Source organism: Triturus cristatus, chromosome 2_1 (assembly GCF_964204655.1).
Source record: "Triturus cristatus chromosome 2_1, aTriCri1.1, whole genome shotgun sequence".
Lineage (NCBI taxonomy): Eukaryota > Metazoa > Chordata > Amphibia > Caudata > Salamandridae > Triturus > Triturus cristatus.
The window spans coordinates 193663362-193691164 of NC_140581.1; the positions used below are offsets into that span (position 1 = coordinate 193663362).

Here is a 27803-nt window from a genome sequence, read left to right on the forward strand (position 1 = left end):
TCCCTTTGCAGGACATCTGTCAGGCGGCAACGTGGGCTTCGCTACACACGTTTGCCAGGCATTATTGCCTTGACAGCCAAGTCCGGAGGGATGGCTTCTTTGGCCGTTCTGTCCTCCAGGACTTTCTGGTGTGATCTTGGTTCGCAGACCCACCACCGGGGATGGTATTGCTTGGGTATCTATTCTAAGGTGAGGAATCTAACTAACGTGTTTCTTTCAGATGAACAAGTTACTTACCTTCGGTAACGATGTATCTGTAAGAAACATTAGTTAGTTAGATTCTTCACCGACCCACCCATCCTCCCCGTTCTGCGAACTGACATCTAGGGTTAAGGTTATCCTTTTCAGGCCCCTAGATTTTATTTTTGGCACCAGTGTCGGTCTTTGCATGGCTCTGCGTTCCTGGCGCGGAAAGCTATGTACAAGAACTGACGTCAGCGCGCGAGGGCGGCGTCTAAGTACTCCGACGTCATTCCGGCGCACAACGCCGACGACGGACGCGGAGCCGCAGACGACGCCTAGCGACGCGCAAGGGGTATTGCTGACGAAAAATCTTCCGGATCCAGTCTGACGCCTGGGGATATTCTAAGGTGAGGAATCTAACTAACTAATGTTTCTTACAGATACATCGTTACCGAAGGTAAGTAACCTGTTCTTTAGGCAGCTCAAAGATCACCCCCTTTGCCATTGGCTGGACGTTAGTGCCCCCAGGTTTGATTTTTGGTGGCCTTGACCACCTGCTGGTGTGAAAAGGAGTGAGGGCGACTGCAGGGCTCCCACCAGTTTGTAGTCCAACTCCCAGCCCCGTAGATGTTTTTGCTCTCTTGCTCCTCCGCCATGTTAATGTTCCGTCCCGTCGAATCCCCTCTTTGCGGGCAGGATTCCACATTCTCATGAGCAATAAAATTAGAAGATAAATCGCTATTAGATTTAAAAAGCAGTTGACCAAAGGATTTTCACTTAGTCATTCACAATAAATTAGATCAGTTAATTTTTTTAAAACGGTTTTTACTTTCCTGTTCTTTGAAACAGCAAGATAAACTGTGTTCTTTTAAGAATAGTATTGCTGGAATGCATTGATCACCATCTCTTCAGGGCAAAATTCCAAAGTTTATGTTGTATAAGCACTGTAAATTTAAATGTATCCATAAGTGTTTCAGAGACATTGTAGACATTCAGTTAGCTTGCTGCTGTTGTTGTTGCCCTGCGACTGCTTGACAGTTTTTTCCTTGACCGTCTTCACAGCTTGAGCCCTAGTGACCAGCACCTACAATGCATGGTAGTGGAAGAGTTCTTGCATCTCAGGCACGCACATCCTCCAGCAGTCACTTAAAGAGCTGCACAAGCTCAAATCCTTTCACTGTTTTAGCATCCCTGAGGGGTTGCTAATCCACCACAACAGGTCTCACGGTCTTCCCACACTATCACTGTATTATTTAGCCATGGACACACCTCTCTCCATCAGTCTGCGGATGGAGTGCTCTGGTGCCTTAGTCTTTTACAACCCCATATGCAGCCTACTCCTGCCGTTGCACATGCTGTGCTTAACGTGCAGGCCCCTATTTGGAATATTTAGCTCAACAGCTGTAGGCACAATTCAGCTATTCACCAGCCAACACCCCGAGGGGAACCCCAAACATTGTCCACTGCCCTGTGGCTCCCCCTCCCTCCAGAACGCCAGGCTGCTTTCACAGTTTCCACCAGGTAGGGGGCTCTCTGAGTATCCACGAATCCCAATACACCAGAATCCTCGATTACCTGTCAGCTCATATCATCCCATACCAACTATGGGGAGGTACTGCCACGCCATGATCAGTCCTTGTATCTGAAAAACTGGCACTGCTACCTCCCAACCAGGCACGTCATCCCTCGTTCTCATTCTCCCTCATTAGCATAGGTTCATTGTGGCAGTAAATGGAGTCCCTCACATTGCGGGCTCCCTGTTGGTTCCTCTAGGGGTGCCACGGTATCTCTTCCTCTATGGGCGCCATCTTATCTCTTCTTCCTGCCAGTGATACTCTGGCAAACAACATGACATAATCACACATCTATGCGGGCACCTACAATGTTCAAACTCAACGTAACAAGTGAAAAAATGTAGTTCTCTCAAGAAATGCTGACCTTGTTATTTTACTCAACTGAGTATGCCTTTATTAATTAATGTCCCGCTTTTGCTAAATGTTGGCCTCCCCATATTTCTGGTGCTGAATTCCCAGTATTAATCCATTTGTCTGGCGAGGTAGGAACCTCTTTTGCCAATTCAGTACCGTGGTGAAGCTCCTGGGCCCATTTTGTGTTAGGGCCGCTGTTTGCCAGAGTATCACAAATGCGCCTTGTTTCGCAATTTAAATGTTTAGAAATACATTGGACAACAAATCCCAGAATGCCTTGTTAAAATGGAAGTATAAAATAACCAATAACCAATTACCTGAGAGAACCAGTTCACCATGAACTACCATGAACAAGGCTGAAATTGTTGAAAGGCGTTGGTGGTAGTGTTTGGCTCGATACAGAAGTCAATTGTCATTAAATTATTTGGTAACTGAAGTTCCCGGGAGTGCAGCACCATTCTTTTGTTTGCATCATAAATTTGGGGTCAGTGGTCTATCCCCAAACAAGTGCACCATGATTCTGACCACTTTGCCTGTGCATATATATGGACTCTACTAAATACCAGATAAATACATCCCACATAAAACCACTATGCCACATAGCGACCATCCATACAAATACAGTCCACACCATGCCACATAATTCCCATCAGCATAATTTCACTCAAAATACCACACAGTTCCACGCCACACAATTCAGCTCCACACATTTCCATTCTGCACCACATAATTCAACAACAAACCACATAATTCAAATCAACACACTTACACAACAAATGCATCAAAACCACACCTCATAAATTCAACATCATGCCACACAATTCAACAGCTCACCACATAATTAAATTCCACTACATACCACACCACAAGACAACATACCAGTACACATATTTACACTCCATAACTCTCAATCCCATTCTACATAATTCCAGCTAATTTAATACCACATAATTACTATTCACATAATTCCTCTACACAAATACACACACTTACTATTCCACCGCACACAATTCCACAACTAACAAGTTCAATCCAATCCATATAATTAAACTCCACACTACATACATCCACTCCATAAACAAAAGACATTGTCATTTGCAACACCATTAACTCCAACTTTCACTAATGGGAGACCAATTGCATTGAAAATGCTTGTGTTATTGTACTTTGTGGCAGATCTGCTCCACTGTATCTCTTGGGGCTCTACAAACAGATTTGGTGATAAAGAGTAAATTGTATTTTTCTTAAAAATGTATCAATTAAAAAGTTCTTCTCTTTATTTCCTGTAATTCCCATAGTTGAATAAACAAGCATTTGCAATGCAATAGGTCTTGCATTTCGCGAGTTTGAACTATTGGCAAATGGGCTGCTGGATGCATGTTGGTGTAGGAGTGGTTGATCATGAGAACTTGCAGGAGACACATGTGAACTCTCGTTCAACGTTGTGTGGTGCAGTGTGGCAGCAGTGCGGTGAGCGGCAGCCAGGCCTGAAAGCACAAAAGAGTGCAGCACGGTAGTGGGGCTTGGGACAGAACCAGGGTCCCTGGTGCTGGACATGGTGCAGGTGCAGCTAGGCCTAGCTGTGCCTGCTGCACGCATCCTTTAATCATCCGTTTTGCAGCTGCCATTAAGTAGTTTGTGGGAAAGAGGAGTGGTGCAGGGTGCCGTGGACGGGAAACGGAAACCAGTTATGTCACTTCCTGTACGATGGATGATTGGAAATCCAGTGACGTCCCTTTCTGTGCAGATGGTTGATAGGAAATGAAGTTCTCTTTGTAGGTTCCTCTACTACCTAGATATAAGCCCTCATTTATTCCCCATGCTTGCAGTGCAATACAGCAGGTTAAACATTCACACTACACATATAGCCAGCGCACCTTTGTGCATGAGGGCGTTTACATGCATGAGCACATTGAAGCTTGGTACAATCAGACTACAGCATTAGTTCTGTATTGAAGAGATACAAGTTGGAGAGATTACGGCTCTTCTCGAGAGTACATATGGAAAGATAAACTGTTTTCAAAGCCTGCGTTCTATACGTTTTATCTTGAGTAACACAGATGCAGGCCATGGAACTGATAAGCTTGGCGTTTCATTATTGCAAAACATCCAAGATAAGGATTGACTGAAAACTGGTAAATATAAAACTTTGCATCACTTTGCAATTAACACGAAGGTGTGTTATTCCCATGAGTGCTTGGCGCTGTACCTGTGTGCGTTCTATCAGTGCTTGGCGCTGCACTGTAATGGCATTCTTGTAAAAAAAAAACATCTCTGGGATAAAAATCTTTCACAACAGGGCACATAATTTGACAGATATTTTTCGCCTTCTTACTACCATACTCCCGTCGTTGCACTGTAGTCACCAGCAAGCCACTTTCGTCCTCATGAGAATGAATGCCGGCATCCGTTTCACCAACTCTCTGAGGAATACGGCTGGGTTTGGCAGGTACCATGCATGCAGTCGGAACAACTCTAAAAAAAAAAAGAAAAGAAAAAGCATTACAAATGCAATAGGTCTCACCTTTCATTAAGTTAAAGCCATTTGCTTTGTTATACAATACCATTAGCAAAGCAAATGGCTTTAACTTAATCAAATCCGAGACCTATTGAATTTTCAATGCTTGCTCCATATGTATTTGTTTAAAAAATGTAAGTGATTACATTTGTGCAGTAAGGTAAAATCACATTGAAGTGGCACTGTGACTTTTGAAAGAATGGTTTTGTGTGTAAAATAATTGTAGTACACAAGCTGAAAGGAAGTAAACTCCGTTTTTTCATGCCAGGTAAAGATAATAAACTTGAATTTGACTCTTGGATTAGTAGTAATGAACGATATGTTATTGGGCCACGTTTATTTTATTGCCATTCCATGAACATATTTATTATTAATTGTTTTCAGTGGGCTGTTACTCAAAAAATAAACCTATTTAAGGTATCAAGAACGTAGTGTATTTGAGTTGAATTTTTCATCGCTAGGAGTAAATTCTGTACTCCCTGACTGGAAATAAGGAGTAAAATAATTTAGCATGGAGACAAAAAATTAGATCTTATTACTGGTAGAAGTATTTTAAGCAAGAGAAAAGGTGTATTTTTATAAATTGAAGATGATTTATTTCATTTCGAAGTATTTCTCCAGATCAGACAACAAAAATAATAGACAAATTTCTTGTGGTTCATAACATCTGATGTCACTGATATGGACACAGTTGTGCAGCGGTGCTGGTGGAAGCTTGGGCAGATCACTACTTAACGCCACTCTGAATTATTTTTTTAAGGAACTATTTGCCTAATTATTTGGAGTAAAAGCATCCACTATGGCTCTTATCTGGTGTAATCCCTTAACTAGTAGTGTGACAGGAGACATGTTTGCAGGTTAAATAATACCCTGCAAACCACCCACCAGAAAAGTGTAAATAAACAACTGAATGGTAATAGTGGATCTTATTAAATGTCACGCCCTCTGAATGAATCATATTGTGACTTATTCAGCATTGAGTGTTGCAATGACTTGAATTAGGACCTCACATTTGTATTTTGTTTCTTCCCTATAGGTGGCTGGTAGAAAGGGCTTTCCTCATGTGATCTATGCCCGCTTGTGGCGATGGCCTGATCTTCACAAGAATGAACTTAAACACGTGAAATACTGCCAGTATGCTTTTGATCTGAAATGTGACAGTGTCTGTGTAAATCCTTATCACTATGAGCGTGTGGTGTCTCCAGGGATCGGTAAGCATAAACCCACATAGAAGAAAGCACAAAGCTTTTAGGAGATTTATCTGCCTATACATTGGGTGATTCTTGTTTGACATGCTTATAGCTAATGTTGAGATTTGTTTGAAGAAAATGTCCAAATGGACTTTTTTAATCTAGAATTTACGGTGTGTACGGAGTGCTGTTGATTTCTATGTTCCATCTATAAACACAGTTGTATTGCTACTTAAGTGTGTGTTTGATTTAGTTGCGCTGTTGTATGTAGGGATTCAATATTTAGTTACTTTGCTATTTAAAGGCATGTTTTGATCCTCCACAAAAATTTTCAATTGCCATGTTTCATCATTTCACATCAGCCTGCCCTACTGGGTTTCAATCACTATAGATTCTCTTCCAGGGGATCCTCATCAATAGTCATAAGCACTAGAATATTCCCGCCTTTGCGCAGGACTCCGGAAACACAATCATATATGTGATACATACATATATATATATATATTATCTACTGGCGGTCGCCAGTAGATAATATATATATATATATATTATCTACTGGCGGTGGCCAGTAGATAGTTATAGTTACAACCTAGTTTCCATAGGAAATCTCAAATTTCTATTTTGAATAACTTTGGCGCCGGTTGACGAATCCTCGCGAAATTTTCAAAACTAATGGGGCGCTCCGTTCAGCTCCTACCCTGAAAGTCTCGGGGTGATTCGTCCAGCAGGGGCCGAGAAAAAAGGGGGGTCCCAAAATGCGTTTTCCCCATGCATTTTTCCTTAGGACCTTTAGACACAGCTACAGCCCGAACGGCTGAACAGAATTACTTGAAATTTGGCAGAGAGGTAGCCATAAGGTCAAGGAAGTGCCTTTTGTAGGTCTGGTGTAAATCAGTTCAGTATTTCCTGAGAAAATAGCATTTAAAAGCATATATATATGTGGGCGGGGCCTAACCACACATCTCATCCTGAGATCTGATTGGCTGTCAGCACTTCATCCAAGAAGTGTTGGCAGCCATCTTGGGACCAATATACATGATAGCACCTCATTAAAAAGCATTGCAGTTAATAGAAGGTTTTAATACTTTAGTTACATTATAAATCATTTGTTGATGGTACCATACTCATTTTAGGAATTGTGGTATTTTCTAAGTTTATTTCACCATGTGAAAAAGCCTTCTGCTGGGATATCATGATTGATAGAAAAATATTTTCTCATGCTTTTACCACAGAGGTTTGGAAGGTGATCTATAAGCTAAACTGAGAGCTTATTTTCTGTAAATTCACATTATCTTTCTCAGTCATGTGAGAATGAAGTCTGACATTCTCAGTAAAACATGTACATCCAACAAGGGCAGAGACTGTCAGTTGATTCCTTTGTGTTCTACTGCAGCTTCCCAGAGTGTTCCAAAGAACTACTAGAGCACTAACAGTCCTGCTTATGATAAACGTATGGCACACCTGAAGCCATCTTGCTTGGATTAAAGTGGTAACTCTTAAAACATTTAATTTAAAAAGGAACAAAATGAGGGGGTTCATTTTTCCATAAAAAGTATGATTAGTGCTGCAGAAAGAAAAATTAGGGCACATTTTGAGTGACTTCTCAAATCCTCTTCTATTTCATTAAAAAATTCTGACCTGCAGACTGAAACATGCACTTTCAATACCAGCAGCAGTTTTCCCTGGTGAGCAGTAGCTTTACTACAGTGATCTAATGAGCAAATAGAGTACTAACATTCTGAATTTATGGCAAATGTGTGACACATCTGAATGCCTTCTTGATAGAATCAAAGTAAAAAACTGAAAGTATTTCCTACTGAGGAGACTGCAGTAAATGAGGAAATTAGGAAACTTCATAACAAATAAGTCTCCCAAGATGGCCACCAGAGACAAAAGAGCCCAAATGTAGCCCAAATATCACCCAGATGTAGCCCAAGTATAGCCCAATGACAGAATGTCCCAGAATGTTCTTAAAAACAACTAGAGTGCTTACTGTCTTCATTATGACAAAAGTATGGCACACCTGAAGCCATCTTGATTGGAATAAACTGGTAACACTTAAAACATTTAATTTAAAAAGGAACACAATGAGGGGGTTCGTTTTGCCATAGAAATTATGATTAATGCTGAAGAAAGAAAATGAGGGCACATTTTGAGTGACTTCTCAAATCCTCTTCTATTTCATTAAAAAATTCTGACATGCAGACTGAAACATGCACTTTTAATACCAGGAGCAGACTTCCATGGTGAACAGTAGCTTTACTACAGTGATCTAATGAGCAACTAGAGTGCTAATATTCAGAATTTATGGCAAATGTGTGACATATCTGAATACCTTCATGAAGGAATCAAAGTAAAAAACTGAAAGCATTTCCTACTGAGGTGACTGCAGTACATGATGAAATTAGGAAACTTCATAACAAATAAATCTCCCAAGATGGCCACCGGAGACAAAAGAGCCCAAATGTAGCCCAAAATCACCCAGATGTAGCCCAAATATAGCCCAATGACAGAAGTGTGCAAAACACTTTTTATTTTGTGTTTTTGCAGTGTTATATAGTGCAGACTTGTCAGGTATCGGAGTGCTTTACATGAGCATTGGTTACATCACACAAGAACAAATTCATTTTGGTTGTAGACATGGGGAGACTAAGTGATTTGACCAGAATCACAGAATGTCGAGCTGAAGCAGAAACTTCAACCTGGTTCCCCAGTTGCAAAGTCTGCAGTTCTGGAAGTAACACCACATCCTCTCCCCTAAGTGCAACATTCAATCAAGTGGTCAACTGGATAAAAAAACATAAAGATAACAAATAATTTAAAAGTGCTTTGTCGCTATTTGAAAACTCAGAAAATATGTCCTTATTTTAGTCTTTTAGAGCACTAACCATAATTTTGATGCCAATAAGACCCTCTCATATATGTAATTTCTAAAGGAAATGCTCTAGGTATTACAGTTTTGATTACATCAAGATGATGTCAGGCGTTCCACACTTTTGTAATAAATATAGAATGTTAGCAATCTAGTTGTTCATTAGGATACTGTTGAGAGGCAGAGGCCAGTGGCACGGACTCTGAAAATTGAAGGTAGGTAGGAGGGTGCAAAGGCAACAATTTAACCACACTGAGAAGGCAGGAAGGGCCGTGGAAGCACAACAGACTATGGAGGGCAGTGGAAAGGGGGGCAGGGGCAACAAACCAACAATACAGGACTTGCAAGAGAGGCTGTGGCAATGTAATAGACCATTGTGGGCAAAAGGAAGAGGCAATGGTAGTACAACCATACATGCCAACAGACCCGATTCAGCCAGGAAACGTCCAATGTTTTTAAGCTCAAATGGGCTTTATTTGATCTGTGTCCTGTCTACAATCTCCTCTTTTTCAATGTAACTCAAAGGGGAAAATCAATACCCCAGTTTTTTTTCAAAATCTCCCTCTTACCAAGTTCAAAATGTTCGCAAGTATGGTACATTGGATCATGGAAGGAAATGGGATAGGGACATGGACTTGGATAACAGAGGACAGGAGGGACATTGAGAGGTGCACCAAACTGACCCTGCAGGGCAGGCATCAGGGTTTGCAGCAGCACAATACACCACACAGGGCATGCAGGACGGGAGTGCAGCACAACAATCCATAGAAAGCAAGAGGGAGGGGACAGGACCATGCACATGGACAACAGAGAACAGAGGGGCAAGAGGCACTGGTAGCTAGCTGACCATAATGGACAGACAGGAGAGAAAGCTGCAGCATAACAGACCATAAAGGGCAGGAGGGACGGATCAGGGGCATTACAATGGAACAGACCAGCCAGGAGGGAGGGAGTAGGGGTCTGCACATGTAAACAGAGGGCTGGGGGCAAGGGGGCAGGGCAGGAGCAGCAAGATAGCCATGGAGGTCAGGCAGGATGGGCACTAGAAGCAAGACACACCATGAAGAGCAACAGTGAGACTGTGATGGCATACACACAGACCATGGAGGGAAGGTAGGAGGGGGTCAGGGGCAGCTAACTGACCACATAGGGAAGGTGGGAGGGGCCATGGCAGAACAGAAGACCATGCATGGCAAGTGGGAGGGTTAGTGGCAGCACAATGGCTATGATGGGCAACAAGGAGGGTGCAGGGGCATGCGCAAAGGACGATGGTGGATAGAAGGGAGGGTCAGGACCTGTGCACAGACAAGAAAGTTCAGGGGAAGGGGCCTCACAACAGACCACACGGGGCATGCAGGAGGAGCAGTTGCAGCACAACAGACCAGGGAGGGCAAAAGGGTGTGGCAGTACAATGGACCATGTAGGACAGGAGGAAGAGGATAGGGGCATGGCATGTGGACAGGCAGGGTGGAGGTGGCAGAGACAGGTTACATTCATCTGACAATGCTAGGCAGGTGGGAGGGGAGTGGCAGCTCAACAGAACACTCAGAGTAGATAGGAGTGGCAGGTCCATGGGACATGGTGGGCAAAAAGGATGGAGCAGGGGCATGCACAAAGACATCGGAGGGCAGGGGGAAGGAGAATAGGGGCAGCAAGCTAAGCACAGAGTTTAAGCAGGAGGTCAATGATGGGGCATAGAATTGGGCAATGGAGGGCAGGATGAGTGGACTGGTACATCATACTAAATTGAGGGCAGTGGCAGCACATCAAACCATGCATGGCAGGAGGGAGGAGGCTAGTCCATGGATTCACACAACAGAGGATAGGGAGGAGGGGGATGGGGCAGCAAGCTAACTGTTCAGAGAAGGCGGGTATTAGGAACTTTATTGTTTTTAAAACATTGTGTCTGTGCGAACTATTTAAAATATGAACAAGTATGCAGCATAATCTCACTTTTATTCAGGAAGAAGAGGACGTTTGTGACTGTGACTCCGGGCTCACTTGGCAGAAACACCCCCTGACCCTCCACCCCCTATCGCAAAATGTAATGCCTGTGAAAAGGGTAGGTGAACACAGTGTTATATAGAACATAGTCCTGAGAGCACGATTGAAAATGAAAACTAGATATAGTGTAGGGTATAAACTATACACCAAAAAGTGTGATATAAGATGAACCGGCGTGAAATATAATATGCAATACATTGTGCGCAATGACAGATTCATTGGAGAGCGCGAGATAGCACAGGCACTAGCGCGTGCTATGCGATATGTGCCTTGGAGTGTAATATGCACAGGGCAGTGTTGTGTAACCTAACTAGTCTCTAAAGTTGTAATATAAAATATGTGCTGGGGAGTGTAACGTTGCATATGCACTGTGACAAAGATATGGATCCCAGATTGTAATATGTATGGCATAGCACTGTGCGTTATAACATAGGCATCGAGGAAGGCACGTTAGATGGGGCAATATAACCCGTGCGAAGACAAGTGTGGCATGACATATTCACGGGGTGGTGTTACAGTGCACATGGGCTAGAGAGTGTCATAGCATATGCACTAGCTAGTGGAATACAACACAGAGGTGTGTGGCAATCGGCAGGCAATGGTGGGTGTAACACAGCATTGGGCTCTATCAGGAGCGCGCTGTGACTCTCAAGTGATGTTCGTCCCCTTTCCAGAGAGTAAAATAAAAAGTATTACACATCCGGCAGTGGATGTGTGTTTTATTAACCGTGAGGGGGGTTTCTTGCATAGTTTTGGTCGAATTTTTGTCGAATCCCCTTTGAATGGCTTGGTGTGCATGTATGTGTATTAAATGTGCCCGTCAATAGCTACCCATGTTTGAATAAATAAACGACAAGGGTGTCTACCGGGATTAGGCACGGTAGGGCATCAGACATGTCAGAGCTTCACTAGTGGTGTAAATACATTCCACGTGGATTTATTGCATGCATAGTCGCCTTTTAATGAATATCACTCAAATCGTCATGGTGATAGGTACGTACTGTTTGTCCAGCATGTCCTAGGTGTGTCTATAAATATATATTTTTTAAAAATAATAAAAAACAGTGGCCGGCCCTGGGGATTGGGGTCAAAAAAATATAATTAGGAGACAGGCCCTGGGGGATGGGGTCATCAGGGCCAATAAATTAGAATAAGAAGGGGAACCACACAGCCCCCCTTCTTAAAAAATTAAAATAAATAAAAGACTGGCATCGTGCCGGAGGCCATGCCCCCTCCGTGCAGCCCTCTGCAAACGCGCCTCCAACAGGCATCTCCAGTATGCGCCAGGGAGCTGCGCTGCAGAGAGGTGTTCTGAGGCCAAGCCCCTTTTTACACCTCTCTGCAACGCAGCTCTGTGGCGCTTACTGGAGGTACCTAGTGGTCTAGTTTGACCCTAGGGACCCTTAGGATTCAAGGGGACTTAATCTCTCAACTTAGAACAGCCACAGGGCGCGTTTACACAGTGGTGAAGGGAGGGGACGGGGCCTGAGGTGACGTGTGCAAACACGCACTATGGCACGTTTTAAATTGGGGATATAATTTCCCTTCAATACTGAGGGCCCCTGGGGGCTAACTAGCCCACCAAGTGCTTCCAGTAAGCGCCACGGAGCTGCATTGCAGAGAGGTGGTCCAGGCCGTGCCACTTTTTACACCTCTCTGCAACGCAGCTCTGTGGCACTTACTGGAGGTACCTAGTGGGCTAGTTGGACCCTAGGGACCCTCAGGATTCAAATGAACTTAATCTCCCAACTAAAAACGGACACAGGGCATGTTTACACAGTGGTGAAGGTAGGGGACGGGGCCTGAGTTAACGTGTGCAAAAACGCCCTGTGGCCTGTTTTAAGAGGTAGTTTTAATCCCCATGCCCTATTATATACTAGGGGCTTACAGAGGAGGTCATGCTAATAACAGGGGGACCCCAATGCATAATGTTCCCTAGTGTATGTAGGTGTTTTCACTGTATTCTAAGTGTCTTTTAACATAGCACTGGCTCTAGGACTGGTTAGTCAGACTCAGTTACGACCAGTATCCGTCTGAAAAAGTTGAGGGTACAGGATGATTTTGCAACAAGGCTTCTTTCTGCTCTTCTTTTTGTTCTTTCTGCACGTTATCCTTCTTCCTGCACTTATCTTCGTATTTGAGGACTTCTGTTGCTTCTTTCTGCACTTCTTTTGTTTCTTTCTGTGCATTTTTTCTTCTTTCTTCACATGTCCTATCTCTGTAGGCATAGTTAGAAATTAGCATTTAAAAAACCTTTGAAATTCACAGAAAAAACCATAGGTTTCAGGCACGTTATAGTTAGGAATTAGCATTTAAAAAACCTCAGAAATTCACTGAAAAAAACATAGGTTTCAGGGGTGTTATAGTTAGCTGGACTTTTCACTTGTACAAAACCATTGAAATTCCCCGGTTATAGTTAGTTCAGCTAACTATAACTCGCGCGCCCGCAATGCACTGCTGATGACGTCACATATTACATCACTCATGACATGGTCAGTGACATCACTCATGACATCACTGATGACATCTCAAATGACATCACTGATGACATCACTGATGACATCATCCTTGTGATAGAGTGGCAGACCTCCTCTCACCCTAATATAACCTTTGATACACACATTCAAAAATAGAGACTAAAAGTTTCAAAACAATGGACATACCAATACCAGTTACAACAACCTCTTCAGTAATTCTAAGATCCACATACACATCCACTCATTCACCAACAGTCCTATACAGTCACTCATACATGTACTCACTCATCATATGTACTCATACACCTATACATCCTGTTACACAATGCCACTCATCCATAGAGTTACTCACACACATAGTCACTCAGAATACAGTAAAAACACCTACAAACACTAGGGAACACTATGCGTTGGGGTCCTCCTGTGATAAGCATGACCTCCTCTGTAAGCCCCTAGTATATAATAGGGCAGGGGATTAAATCTACCTCTTAAAACGCGCCACAGGGCGTGTTTGCACACGTCACCTCAGGCCCCGTCCCCTCACTTCCCCACTGTGTAAACACGCCCTGTGGCCGTTTTAAGTTGGGAGATTAAGTCCCCTTGAATCCTGAGGGTCCCTAGGGTCCAACTAGACCACTAGGTACCTCCAGTAAGCGCCACAGAGCTGCGTTGCAGAGAGATGTAAAAGGGGGCACGGCCTGCACCACCTCTCTGCAACGCAGAGCAGTGGCACTTACTGGAAGCACCTGGTGGGCTAGTTGGCCCCCAGGGTCCCTCAGGATTGAAAGGGAATTATTTCCCCAACTTAAAACGCGCCACAGGGCGTGTTTGCACATGTCACCTCAGGCCCCGTCCCCTCCCTTCACCACTGTGTAAACGCACCCTGTTCTAAGTTGAGAGATTAAGTCCCCTTGAATCCTAAGGGTCCCTAGGGTCAAACTAGCCCACTGGGTACCTCCAGTAAGCGCCACAGAGCTGTGTTGCATAGAGGTGTAAAAAGGGGCGTGGCCTCAGAACACCTGTCTGCAACGCAGCTCCCTGGCGCACACTGGAGATACCTGTTGGGCTAGTAGGCCCTCAGTGACCCTCAGTATTGAAGGGGAATTAATTCCCCAACTTACTACTGGCCAGGGGGCGCGTTTGCAGAGTGCTGCAAGGAGGGTGCGTGGCCTCCAGCGCGATGCCGGTCTTTTATTTATTTTATTGTTTTAGGAAGGAGGGCTGTGTGGCCCCCCCCTTCTTTTTCTAATTTACTGGCCCTGGGGACCCCATCCCCCAGGGCCTGCACCCTAATTTTTTGTTGTTGAAAAAAATTAATTTGGCCCTCCCAAGGCCTTAATCGGCCCCGGGGACCCCAACCCCCGGGTCATGGCCTTTTTTTAATTTAAATTCTTTAGGAGGGGGCTGCGTTGCCCCCCTCCTCAGGCCACTTATGGCTCCGGGGACCCCATCCCCCGGGGCCGGCCTTTGTTTTTTATTATTTTAAAAATATATATATTTATAGAAACACCTAGGACATGCTGGACAAACCGTATGTACCTATCACCATGACGATTTGCGTGATATTCATTAAAAGGCGACTATGCATAGAATGAATCCACATGGAATGTATTTACACCGCTAGTGAAGCTCTGACGTGTCTGACGCCCTACCGTGCCTAATCCCGGCGCCTCCGCCGGTGGGTACTCTCCAAGTAGACACCCTTGTCGTTTATTTATACAAACCTGGGTAGCTATTGACGGGCACATTTAATATACACGCACACTATGCAAGAAGCCCCCCTCACGGTTAATAAAAACACATCCACCGCCGGATGTGTAACACTTTTTATTTTACTCTCTGGAAAGGAGACGAACCTCACTTGAGAGTCACAGCGTGCTCCTGGCTGAGCCCAATGCTGTGTTACACCCACCAGTGCCCGCCGATTGCCTCACACCTTTGTGTTGTATTCCACCAGCTAGTGCGTATGCTATGACACTCTCTAGCCCATGTGCACTGTAACACCACCCCGTGAATATGTCATGCCACACTAGCCTTCGCATGGGTTATATTGCCCCATCTAACGTGCCTTCCTCGATGTGTATGTTATAACGCACAGCGCTATGCCATACATATTACAATCTGGGATCCATATCTTTGTCACAGTGCATATGCAACGTTACACTCCCCAGCACATATTTTATATTACATCTTTAGAGACTAGTTATGTTACACAACACTGCCCTGTGCATATTACACTCCAAGGCGCATATCGCATAGCACGCGCTAGTGCCTGTGCTATCTCGCGCTCTCCAATGAATCTGTCATTGCGCACAATGTATTGCATATTATATTTCACGCCCCGGTTCATCTTATATCACACTTTTTGGTGCATAGTTTATACCATATACTACATCTAGTTTTCATTTTCAATTGTGCTCTCAGGACTATGTTCTATAGAACACTGCGTCCACCTACCCTTTTCACGGGCATTACATTTTGCGATGGGGGTGGAGGGTCAGGGGGTGTTTCTGCCAAGTGACCCCGGAGTCACAGTCACAAACGTCCTCTTCTTCCTGAATAAAAGTGAGATTATGCTGCATACTTGTTCATATTCTAAGTAGTTCGCACAGACACACATTTTAAAAACAATAAAGTTCCTAATACCCACCTTCTCTGAACAGTTAGCTTGCTGCCCCATCCACCTCCTCCCTATCCTCTGTTGTCTGAATCCATGGTCTAGCCTCCTCCCTCCTGCCATGCATGGTCTGATGTGCTGCCACTGCCCTCCATTTAGCATGATGTACCAGTCCACTCCTCCTGTCCTCCATTGCCCAATTCTATGGCCCATCATTGACCTCCTGTTTAGCCTCTGTGCTTAGCTTGCTGCCCCTATTCTCCTTCCCCCTGCCCTCCGATGTCTTTGTGCACGCCCCTGCTCCATCCTTTTTGCCCACTATGTTCCATGGACCTGCCACTCCTATCTACTCTGAGTCTTCTGTTGAGCTGCCACTCCCCTCCCACCTGCCTAGCAGTGTCAGATGACTGTAACCTGTCGCTGCCACCTCCACCCTGCCTGTCCACATGCCATGCCCCTATCCCCTTCCTCCTGTCCTCCATGGTCCATTTTACTGCCACACCCTTCTGCCCTCCCTGATCTGTTGTGCTGCAACTGCTCCTCCTGCCTGCCCCGCGCAGTCTGTTGTGAGGCCCCTTCCCCTGAACTCTCTTGTCTGTGCCCAGGTCCTGACCCTCCCTTCTATCCTCCATGGTCCTTTGTGCATGCCCCTGCACCCTCCTTCTTGCCCATCATAGCCATTGTGCTGCCACTAACCCTCCCGCTTGCCATGCATGGTCTTCTGTGCTGCCATGGCCCCTCCCACCTTCCCTGTGTGGTCAGCTAGCTGCCCCTGACCCCCTCCCACCTTCCCTCCATGGTCTGTGTGTATGCCACCATAGTCTCATTGTTGCTCTCCATGGTGTGTCTTGTTTCTAGTGCCCATCCTGCCTGACCTCCATGGTCATCTTGCTGCTCCTGCCCTGCCACCTTGCCCCAGCCCTCTGTTTCCATGTGCAGACCCCCTATTCCCTCCCTCCTGGCTTGTCTGTTCCATTGTAATGCCCCTGATCCGTCCCTCCTGCCCTTTATGGTCTGTTATGCTGCAGCTTTCTCTCCTGTCTGTCCATTATGGTCAGCTAGCTACCATTGCCTCTTTCCCATCTGTTCTCTGTTGTCCATTTGCATGGTCCTGTCCCCTCCCTATTGCTTTCTATGGATTGTTGTGCTGCACTCCCGTCCCGCATGCGCTGTGTGGTGTATTGTGCTGCTGCAAACCCTGATGCCTGCCCTGTAGGGTCAGTTTGGTGCACCTCTCCATGTCCCTCCTGTCCTCTGTTATCCGAGTCCATGTCCCTACCCCAATTCCTCCTGCCTACCATGATTCAATGTACCATACTTGCGAACATTTTGAACTTGGTAAGAGGGAGATTTTGAAAAAAAACTGGGGTATTGATTTTCCCTTTGAGTTACATTGAAAAAGAGGAGATTGTAGACAGGAGACAGATCAACTAAATCCCATTTGAGCTTAAAAACATTGGACGTTTCCTGGCTGAAACGGGTCTGTTGGCATGTATGGTTGTACTACCACTGCCTCTTCCTTCTGCCCACAATGGTCTATTATATTGCCACAGCCTCTCTTGCCAGTCCTGTATTGTTGGTTTGTTGCCCCTGCCCCCCTTTCCACTGCCCTCCATAGTCTGTTGTGCTTCCACGGCCCTTCCTGCCTTCTCAGTGTGGTTAAATTGTTGCCTCTACACTCTCCTACCTGCCTTCAGAGTCCGTGCCCCTGGCCTCTGCCTCTCAACAGTATCCCAATGAACAACTAGATTGCTAACATTCTATATTTATTACAAAAGTGTGGAACGCCTGACGTCATCTTGATGTAATCAAAACTGTAATACCTAGAGTATTTCCTTTAGAAATTACATATATGAGAGGGTCTTATTTGCATCAAAATTATGGTTAGTGCTCTAAAAAACTAAAATGAGGACATATTTTCTGAGTTTTCAAATAGCGACAAAGAACTTTTAAATTATTTGTAATCTTTGTTTTTTTATCCAGTTGACCACTTGATTAAATGTTGCACCTTGGCGAGAGGATGTGGTGTTACTTCCAGAGCTGCAGACTTTGCAACTGGGGAACCAGGTTGGAGTTTCTGCTTCAGCTCAACATTCTGTGATTGTGGTCAAATCACTTAATCTCCCCATGTCTACAACCAAAATGAATTTGATCTTGTGTGATGTAACCAATGCTCATGTAAAGCATTCCAATACCTGACAAGTCTGCACTATATAAAACTGCAAATTCACAAAAAATAAGTGTTTTGCACACTTCTGTCATCGGGCTATACTTGGGCTACATCTGGGTGATATTTGGGCTACATTTGGGCTCTTTTGTCTCTGGTGGCCATCTTGGGAGATTTATTTGTTATGAAGTTTCCTAATTTCCTCATTTACTGCAGTCTCCTCAGTAGGAAATGCTTTCAGTTTTTTACTTGGTTCCATCAAGAAGGCATTCAGATGTGTCACACATTTGCCAAAAATTCTGAATGTTAGCACTCTAGTTGCTCATTAGATCACTGTAGTAAAGCTACCGCTCACCAGGGAAGTCTGCTGCTGGTATTCAAAGTGCATGTTTCAGTCTGCATGTCAGAATTTGTTGATGACATAAAAGAGGATTTGAGAAGTCAAAATGTGCCCTAATTTTTCTTTCTGCAGCACTAATCATAATTTCTATGGCAAAATGAATCCCCTCATTGTGTTCCTTTGTAAATTAAATGTTTTAAGAATTACCACTTTATTCCAACCAAGATGGCTTCAGGTGTGCCATACGTTTGTCATAAGTAGGACTGTTAGCGCTCTAGTTGTTCTTTAGAACACTCTGGGAAGCTGCAGTAGAACACAAAGGAATCAACTGACAGTCTCTACCCTTGTTGGATGTACATGTTTTACTGAGAATGTCAGACTTCATTCTCACATGACTGAGAAAGATATTGTGAATTTACAGAAAATATGCTCTCAGTTAGCATATAGATCACCTTCCAAACCTCTGTGGGAAAAGCATGAGAAAATAGTTTTCTCTCAAACATGATTCATGATATCACAGCAGAAGGCTTTTTCACATGGTAATATCACCTTAGAACACACAATTCCTAAAATGAGTATGGTACCATCAACAAATGATTTATAATGTAACTAAAGTCTTAAAACCTTCTATTAACTGCAATGCTTTTTAATGAGGTGCTATCATGTATATTGGTCCCAAGATGGCTGCCAACACTTCTTGGATGAAGTGCTGACAGCCAATCAGATCTCACGATGAGATGTGTGGTTAGGCTCCGCCCAGATATATATGTGATTTTACTTTTGATTTTCTCAGGAACTACTGAACGGATTTACACCATTTAAGCAAAAGGCACATGCCTTACCTGATGACTACCTCTTTGCCAAATTTCAAGTAATTCTGTTCAGCCGTTCGGGCTGTACCTTCGACTAAAGGTCCTATGGGAAAATGCATGGGGAAAACGCGTTTTGGGACCCCCCTTTTTTCTCAGCCCCCGCTTGACGAATCACCCTGAGACTTTCAGGGTAGGAGCTGAGCGGAGCGCCCCATTAGTTTTGAAAATTTCACGAAGATAAGTCAACCGGCGCCAAAGTTATTCAAAATAGAATTCTCAGATTTCCTATGGGAACTCGGTCCTAACTATAACTATCTACTGGCGACCGGCAGTAGATAATATGTGTATATATATATATAGATGCATATATGTTTATCATATATGATTGTGTTTCCGGGGTCCCGCGCAAAGGCGGGAATATTCTAGTGCTTATGAGTTTGAAGAGGATACCCCTGGAAGAGAACTAGGATTACAGGTAAGTAACTAATCCATTCTGTCAGCCCTTCCCTTTTACGATAATTATCTGCATTTAAATTTGTACTGTACACTCTGGGTGACATTAGTTAGCCATGCACTAGAAGACGTGCGATTTCCTTAGACAGATCTCTTTAATTTTCATATATATCTTTTTATTTACATGATGTCCTGCCCCACCAAAATGAATAATAACCTTCAAAGAACCTTAATAACCTATTTTGCCAGCTTCCATCTGATTTAACATCTTTCCTTGAACTTGTGTTCAATACATAACTTTCATCTCACTTCGAACAGTACAACCACCAGAGCAACTTGACCCGTGCTAAGGACCTAAAACCTCCACCATCAGAGATCAAGAAAATGAATCTTCTTATCACAGTGGATTAAGTACAGCCTTTTTGCTGTAGTCATTCTTGGACTTTCCGCAACATTCAACATGTTTGAAATTAGAATACGCTACAGATCTCGTGATGCAAATATGGCTCTCTTTATGCCCAATACAAGCCACGCCATCAGCGGATCCTTCACCCCCAAAAGCTTTCCCCATTTGCCAACAATCAGCTCTGTCCCTTTATCCTTTTAACATGTGCATGAAAGGTCTTGGACATATATTCCAGAGCTTCAGCTTGGGGCATTCTGTCTATGCAGACAACACCCACATTTACATCATAAGCAACGTGTGAGATGAGGACACTTAGGAGACCTATTACACGTTTATGATGATGACACTAATCTCTACATTAATCTGTCAGCAATGATGCTGACCAATTCAGTTAAATCATCCATTTTCAAGTCTTTGCAGTCATAGATGTACACGTACCTGCTCTGAGTAAACGTTTCCAAAATAGATTTCTTAACTGTTGCTTCTCCAGAGAGCAGAATCTCCCCAGTCCACCTGCCTCATCCCAGCCTTCTAAAATGTAACTATGCCCTCAAATGCATTGCAGCATGACACAGGTTCGAGGCATGTGGGCTGCTGAATTCATATCTGTGCATAGATCGCCGCCTAGTGTTGGGTCCGGATGATTGCACATTGTTGTCCTGGAAGAGTCTTCGAAGTATCACGATATAGGTGGCTCCTCCCCTGGACTACAGTGCGCATGGGCATCCCCTCCATCCTCAGATTGTGTTTTTCCGCCATTGGGTTCGGATGTCCTATCTTAGCTCTTAGAGTAGTTAGGCCTCTACTCGTCGGTATTGTTTTCGTTCGGCGCCGAGTTATTTCATCGAAGTTAGCCATTTGCCCTTCGACGTCCAAGGCCCGAGCGGGATCGACGATGGAACCAAAGACTTCCAATAGCCCCTTCAAGCGTTGCCCTCTGTGCAACGCGAAGTATGCTCGCTTCGACGTGCACCCTGTGTGCAACAAGTGCCTCTCTCCAACCCACGACGAAGCCACCTGTATGGCGTGTTCCAGGTTTCGCTCCAAGAAAACCCTTCGCATTCGTCGAGCAGCTCGGCTCGAGGCGCAGAAAGCGGCGCCGAACCCGGACAACATCTTCGGGACCGAAGATGAGGAGGTCGTGGACCTTGAAGCTCGGGGAGAGATATCGGATACGGCGTCGGAGCGCGAATCCGACTGATGCGGAAGACGAACATTTATTAGAAGAAGAAGACGACGTCGTCGAACAGGTAGGAGACGACGAAGGGGCCCTCGGGGCCGAAGGGGATGGCTCAGAAGATGAGCTAGGCCCACAGATCGGCACAGGGCCCACGGAGACACTTGATAAGGCTCAGGTCGCGGGATCGCCACAAGGCCTTACCCAAGACCATTCCTCTCGTTCTTCCGCCCCGCATAAAGGCCCGGCGTCGAACTATCCCACAGAGCCATCGGTATCGAAAACGCCATCACTCGATCAACGGGAATCGAAACTGAAGGCGACGGCATCGAAACCGAAAGGGAAAGAGTCTCTCATCGGCAACAGGGCCTCGAAGCCCTCGGAGCCGAAGACACAAAAGAAGGCGGTAGACGCCGACAAATGTCATGGGGACGTCGAGCTGAGGGCGACACCGAAGATCAAGGTCAAGGTTGCCGACCCGAAACTATCGGCGCCGAGGATCGTCCACTCCAAGATGGAGAGTGACCCTCAAGAGCCAATCCATTCCCATCGTGTCCAGAAGACGACGTCTGGGACAGGGGTTGATGCCACAACGAAGAAGGCGTCGAGGGACCGTGTCCAATCCACACCCTCTCCCTTTGTAAAGCAAAAGGTGTCGGAGTCGTTAGCACGCATCCACGACAAAGCTTCCATGCCGGGCGCAACCATAGCTACCCAGCCGAAGACAGTCAGCACAGTGCACATTGCGTCGACGCACATCAAGTTCGGGCTCCCGCCAGCGGTGCGACCGAAGATGTTCGACGCCAAGAAAGGTCTCAACCCGCAAGACGGTGTCGACCCGAAGAAAAATGTCAATGCACCGACAGAAATTCAAATGGGACTGAAAACTGTGGCAGTACCTCACGAACATGAGGATCCGAAGCAATTCATCGACGCCAACACTGGTAGACTTTCCATTTACTAGAGGAAAGTAGTACCAGTGACACCAATGGAGCCATACAAGATTCCATTAAAGAAGAAAAAAGCCACATCACCAATTCTGGTGGAACATATTCAATATTGTGCCCCAGATCCTCAGTCATTCTCCCCAAAACACTCTGATATGGATGTTGGAGATACTGGTGATATGGAGGACACTTATCCTGTGGACACTGACCCTGAAGATCAAACCCAACCTTGGGTGGACAATACTGGTGCAGGGGACAATACTGCTCCAGACACACAGGCATATGTGGTGAAAACATCTCCTACAGAGGATACTGCTGCTTTTAATGCATTAATTGAAAGAGCTGCTAACAATCATGACGTATAGCTCCACACTGATCCTATTGAAGACGACTTTCTAATGGATACATTCTCTACATCAGAAAGATCTGTTAAAACTCTGCCTATGCTAAAGGGGGTCCTCAAACAAGCCAATGACATTTTTAAGGAGACCACAAGAGCTAGGGTTCTCAACCCTAGAATTGAGAAGAAATATAGGCCAGCTCCTGTGGACCCTGCCTATATAAGAGGACAGTTGCCTTTGGACTCATTGGTGGTTTCCAATGCTCGGAAGAGAGCCAACTCACAGACAACGGGTGATGCTCCTCCCCCGACAAGGAGTCTAAGGTCTTGGAGACATCTGGAAAGAGGGTTGCTGCCCAGGCAGCTAACATCTGGAGAATTGCCAACACTCAGGCACTTCTGGCTCGATACGACAGGGCGCATTATGATACCCTAGAAACACTACTACAGCACCTCCCAGATCAGTATAAGGAAGGAGCAGAGTCACTTATTAGAGAGGGGAAGCTAATTAGCAACGCTTCCATTAAGTGTGCTCTTGACGCAGCTGACACTGCAGCTAGGGCCATCAAAACCAGCGTCATGCTACGAAGGCATGCTTGGTTGAGAATCTCAGGATTCAAACCTGAAATACAAACCACTATCCTCAATCAACCTGTCAACCCTGACTCCCTCTTTGGCCCCGAGGTTGACACCACCTTGGAAAAACTCAAAAAAGATACGGAGACTGCAAAGTCTATGGGGGCTCTGCAATCACAGCAGTTTAGGAGTGGGTCTTTTCGTCGCTCTAGCACCAGAGGACCATCTAAGAACCAGATCTCCTAACAGTCGCAGTACACTAAAGGAGGTACACAAACCACCTATAATAAAAATAATAGAGGTGGATACCGTGGAAACAACGTCAAAGGCAGAGGCCGCGGAAACAGCTCCAGGTCCTCTGCCACCAACAAACCGTGACGCCTTTTCACTGCCCCCGACCACGTAACACCTGTCGGGGGGAGACTCCAAAAGTTCCTGCCGGTCTGGGAATCCATCACTACAGACAGGTGGGTGAGAGATATTATCCAGTACGGTTATTGTCTGGAGTTCACGTCCACTCCACCCAACATACCACCAAGACACCCATCATATGTCCGCAGAGCACTTGCACTTATTCCAACAGGAAGTTCTCAGTCTGCTCCAAAAAGAAGCCATAGAACTCGTGCCTGCGAAAGACCACGGATCAGGGGTATACTCACTGTATTTCCTAATCCCCAAAAAGGTTGGGTCTCTCAGACCCATACTGGATTTAAGACCTCTAAACCATTATATTCTGTCAGAGCATTTCCACATGCTCACTCTGCAACAAGTGCTGCCGTTGCTCAGTCAGGGAGACTTTCTCGCAACACTAGATCTCAAAGATGCGTATTTCCATATACCCATACACCCATCACACAGAAAATATCTCCGGTTCACTGTTCTAAATCAACATTACCAGTTCAAGGTCCTCCCTTTCGGAGTAACAACGGCACCCAGAGTGTTCACCAAGTGCCTAGCGACAGTAGTGGCACACTTAAGGAGACAGCACATACATGTCTATCCGTATCTGGACGACTGGCTTATCCAGGGAAAGTCAGCCCGGCAGTGTGCCAACCACATGTCTCGCACTATTCACCTTCTTCACAGCCTGGGATTCTCACTGAATTATCCAAAGTCCCACCTTCAACCCTCCCACGTACAGCAGTACCTAGGCGCGACCATAAACACTCTGGCAGCCACGGCACAGTCCAATTCAGTGAGGATCAACAGCATGCAGTTGCTCATAAAAAAGTTCAAACCTCAACACTCACTACAGGCACGAGTGTTTATGCAGTTGATAGGCATGATGGCCTCCTGCATATTCATAGTCCCGCACGCGAGATTACATATGCGCCCGCTTCAGCAGTGCTTAGCACGTCAGTGGAATCAGGCCCACGGACAGTTGAAAGACCTAGTGTTGGTGAGCGGTCGGGCATACAACTCTCTGCATTGGTGGAATCCACAAAACCTTTGCAAGGGCCGACCGTTCCAGGAGCCTGTTCCACAAATCATACTGACGGCGGACGCGTCTCTCCAGGGATGGGGAGCTCATGTACTCCATTACACAGTGCAAGGACTATGGACTACGCAACAGAGGAGGATGCACATCAACCTTTTGGAACTAATGGCAATCTTCCTTGCAATGAAAGCATTCAAAGTACACTTGTGCAACAAGGTCGTGTTGATCCGAACGGACAACATGACTGCTATGTACTACATACAGAAGCAGGGAGGAACACACTCGCCACAGTTGTCTCATCTGGCTCAGAGCATGTGGAAGTGGGCCATTCAGAGGAACATCTTCCTCATGGCGGAACACCTCCCGGGCAAGGACAACCAGATGGCAGACCTGCTCAGCAGACACAGCCACCAAATGCACGAGTGGGAGATACACCCATCAGTACTCCAGCCGTACTTCCAACAGTGGGGTCATCCAGAGATAGACCTATTCGCCACAAGGGAAAACGCAAAATGCCCAAACTTTGCCACCAGGTTCCCACATCCACAGTCGCAGGGCAATGCAATATGGATGAACTGGTCCGGCAGATTTGCGTACGCTTTTCCCCCAGCACCATTAATACCGCTGGTGGCACGCAAACTCAAGCAACACTCGAATGACGCTCATCCTGGTTGCTCCAACGTGGGCACGTCAGCTGTGGTACACCACGTTTCTGGAACTCTCCGTGGTACCGCATCAAAGGCTACGGCTCACACCCACACTTTTAACGCAGAGCCATGGCGAAATTCAGCACCCAGATCCGCAACAGCTGAACCTGGCGATCTGGCTCCTGAGATCTTAGAGTTTGGCTACCTAAACTTGCCTCCAGAATGTATGAATATCATCAAGGAGGCAAGGAGACCCGCTACCAGAGCATGCTATGCGGCCAAATGGAAAAGATTTGTCATTTATTGTAAAAATAATTACATAAATCCACTGGATGCGTCAACTCAAAACATTATCTGTTATTTATTACACTTATACAGATGCAATCTGGCATATAATTCCATCCGTATACATTTAACCGCACTAGCAGCTTACCTTCAGAACAGGCAGCACCTCTCACTGTTCAAAGTGCCTGCCATCAAAGCTTTCCTGGAGGGCCTCAAACGTGTGATTCCCCCCAGACACCCCCCGTCACCAGTCTGGAACTTAAATGTGGTCCTCACCAGACTCATGGGACCACCTTTTGAACCTCTACACTCCTGTGAGATTCAATTTCTAACATGGAAGGTAGCTTTCCTAGTTGCCATTACTTCGCTGAGACGAGTTAGTGAACTTCAGGCACTAACCGTTCAAGAGCCATTTATACAAGTTCATGCAAACAGGGTCGTACTACGCACCAACCCTACTTTCATGCCCAAGGTAGTTTCGCAGTTCCATATGAACCAATCCAAAGAACTACCAGTGTTTTATCCTAATCCTGAGAATGTAGCAGAGAGAATGCTTCACACACTTGATGTCAAACGAGCTCTCATGTACTATATTGATAGAACACAAGGTTTCAGGAAGACAAAACAACTATTTGTTGCCTTTTCTCGGCAGCACAAAGGCAACCCCATTTCCAAAGCAGGAATAGCTCGGTGGATAGTTAAGTGTACACAAATTTGCTATGAAAAAGCGAAGCGCACGCTAACAATTCCTCCAAGAGCCAACTCCACACGAAAGTTGGGGGCCTCCATGGCTTTCCTGGGAAATATTCCTTTAGAGGAGATATGTACAGCAGCCACATGGTCCACTATACATACCTTTACCAAACACTACTGTGTAGATGTACACCCACGACAGCAAGCAGCTGTAGGACAGGCTGTTCTCAAAACTCTTTTTCAGACTGCTGCAGCTGGCACGGGTAGCCGCCGCTAAATGGAGGGACTGCTATATAATCTATGCACAGATATGAATTCAGCAGCCCACATGCCTCGAACTGAATATGCTACTTACAATTATGCATCTGTTCTTGGCATGTAGGGCTGCTGACATTCATATCGCCCACCCTCCTCCCCGGCGCCTGTAGCAGCTGTAGCATTCAGTAATTACTAGTTAGCAAGGGCATCATTCACTGTTTTACACTCCATCTATGCCACAATGGCGAAAAACAATCTGAGGATGGAGGGGATGCCCATGCGCACTGTAGTCCAGGGGAGGAGCCACCTATCTCGTGATACTTCGAAGACTCTTCCAGGACAACAATGTGCAATCATCCGGACCCAACACTAGGCAGCGATCTATGCACAGATATGAATGTCAGCAGCCCTACATGCCAAGAACAGATGCATACTGGTAAGTAGCATATTCGCTTTAAGGGTTGACTTGTGAGAAATCTGCCTATAATTACAATCAAACTGGACTGCTACACCAATTTTGCTTAAAATACAATTGTTCTTGAGCAAAATGAATCTTCAGATTATTTTACCCTTCACTGCAGATGTTTCTCAAATGTCTGTCTTATGAAACACCACGTATTACCAATGGTAAAAGCCCTAGTGTGTCCCTTAAGGCAACTGCTGCAAATTAAGAAGTCTGAGGTTGCTCCTTAAATCTTTGTTCAACAAAGCACCCCAATATCTATCAAACATCAGCACTCCATACACAACTACAGCAGTATTATACTCATCATCCTTGAATCTTGTAAATTGCTAACATCAAGTTATCAAGGTCCTAGAAATGTATAGGCTTTAGATTGGAATTGGAGAAAAGTTACCTTTTTATATTTCTTCTGTTTTAGCATTTTCCATATCCCTTTGGATACTTTTGAAACATAAGCTAATATTGGTAATTGAATGCCCACACTGCAGCCCCAGAGGACTTCTTCTAGCAACAGGTTCTTCACCTTTTGAATTCCACCGGATGGCAGACCGGATCCAGAAATGTTTTCCTGCAACAGATCATGCATGCAGATAGGTGACACACCCTTCAAAGCAGATCTTGAGCTGCGCTCCTAAACTTTGCATCGGTGTTTACCTACCAGATATTTTTTCCAAATGACAGTAAATTTTCCCTTCAAAATCGCAGGCCTTAAGCTGCGATGCGGCTGTCAGTCACGCATCTGCAGGATGTGTGTTTTTGGTGTGCAGATTCCAAAGGCATGGGCCAAAGTTCTCAGACAGATGCTTCCTGATGGCTTTCCAGAGGCTGTTGAGAAACGCGAAGCAAAGCTGTATATTTGCAAACACAGGAAGCAAGGTCAGTCGTGCTTCAAACCCCGTACCGAACTCCCGATTCAAGTATGTCTTCATCCTGGCTGCCTTCGTCTGGTAAATATAAGACCAAATCCGGGAAGAGGTTGCTCAGTCGGCGTTCAAACAGCTTGACTTTGCCA

General features: G+C 45.3%; 1 protein-coding gene across 1 annotated transcript in view; it reads left to right on the forward strand.

Moving 5' to 3' along the window:
• The window catches only part of SMAD4 (SMAD family member 4), a 322079-nt gene that overhangs the window by 141672 nt on the left and 152604 nt on the right, over window positions 1-27803 (forward strand). The window contains exon 3 of the mRNA XM_085629829.1: window positions 5666-5840. Coding sequence (XP_085485955.1) covers window positions 5666-5840 — 175 coding nt within the window. The remainder of the gene's footprint in view (window positions 1-5665; window positions 5841-27803) is intronic.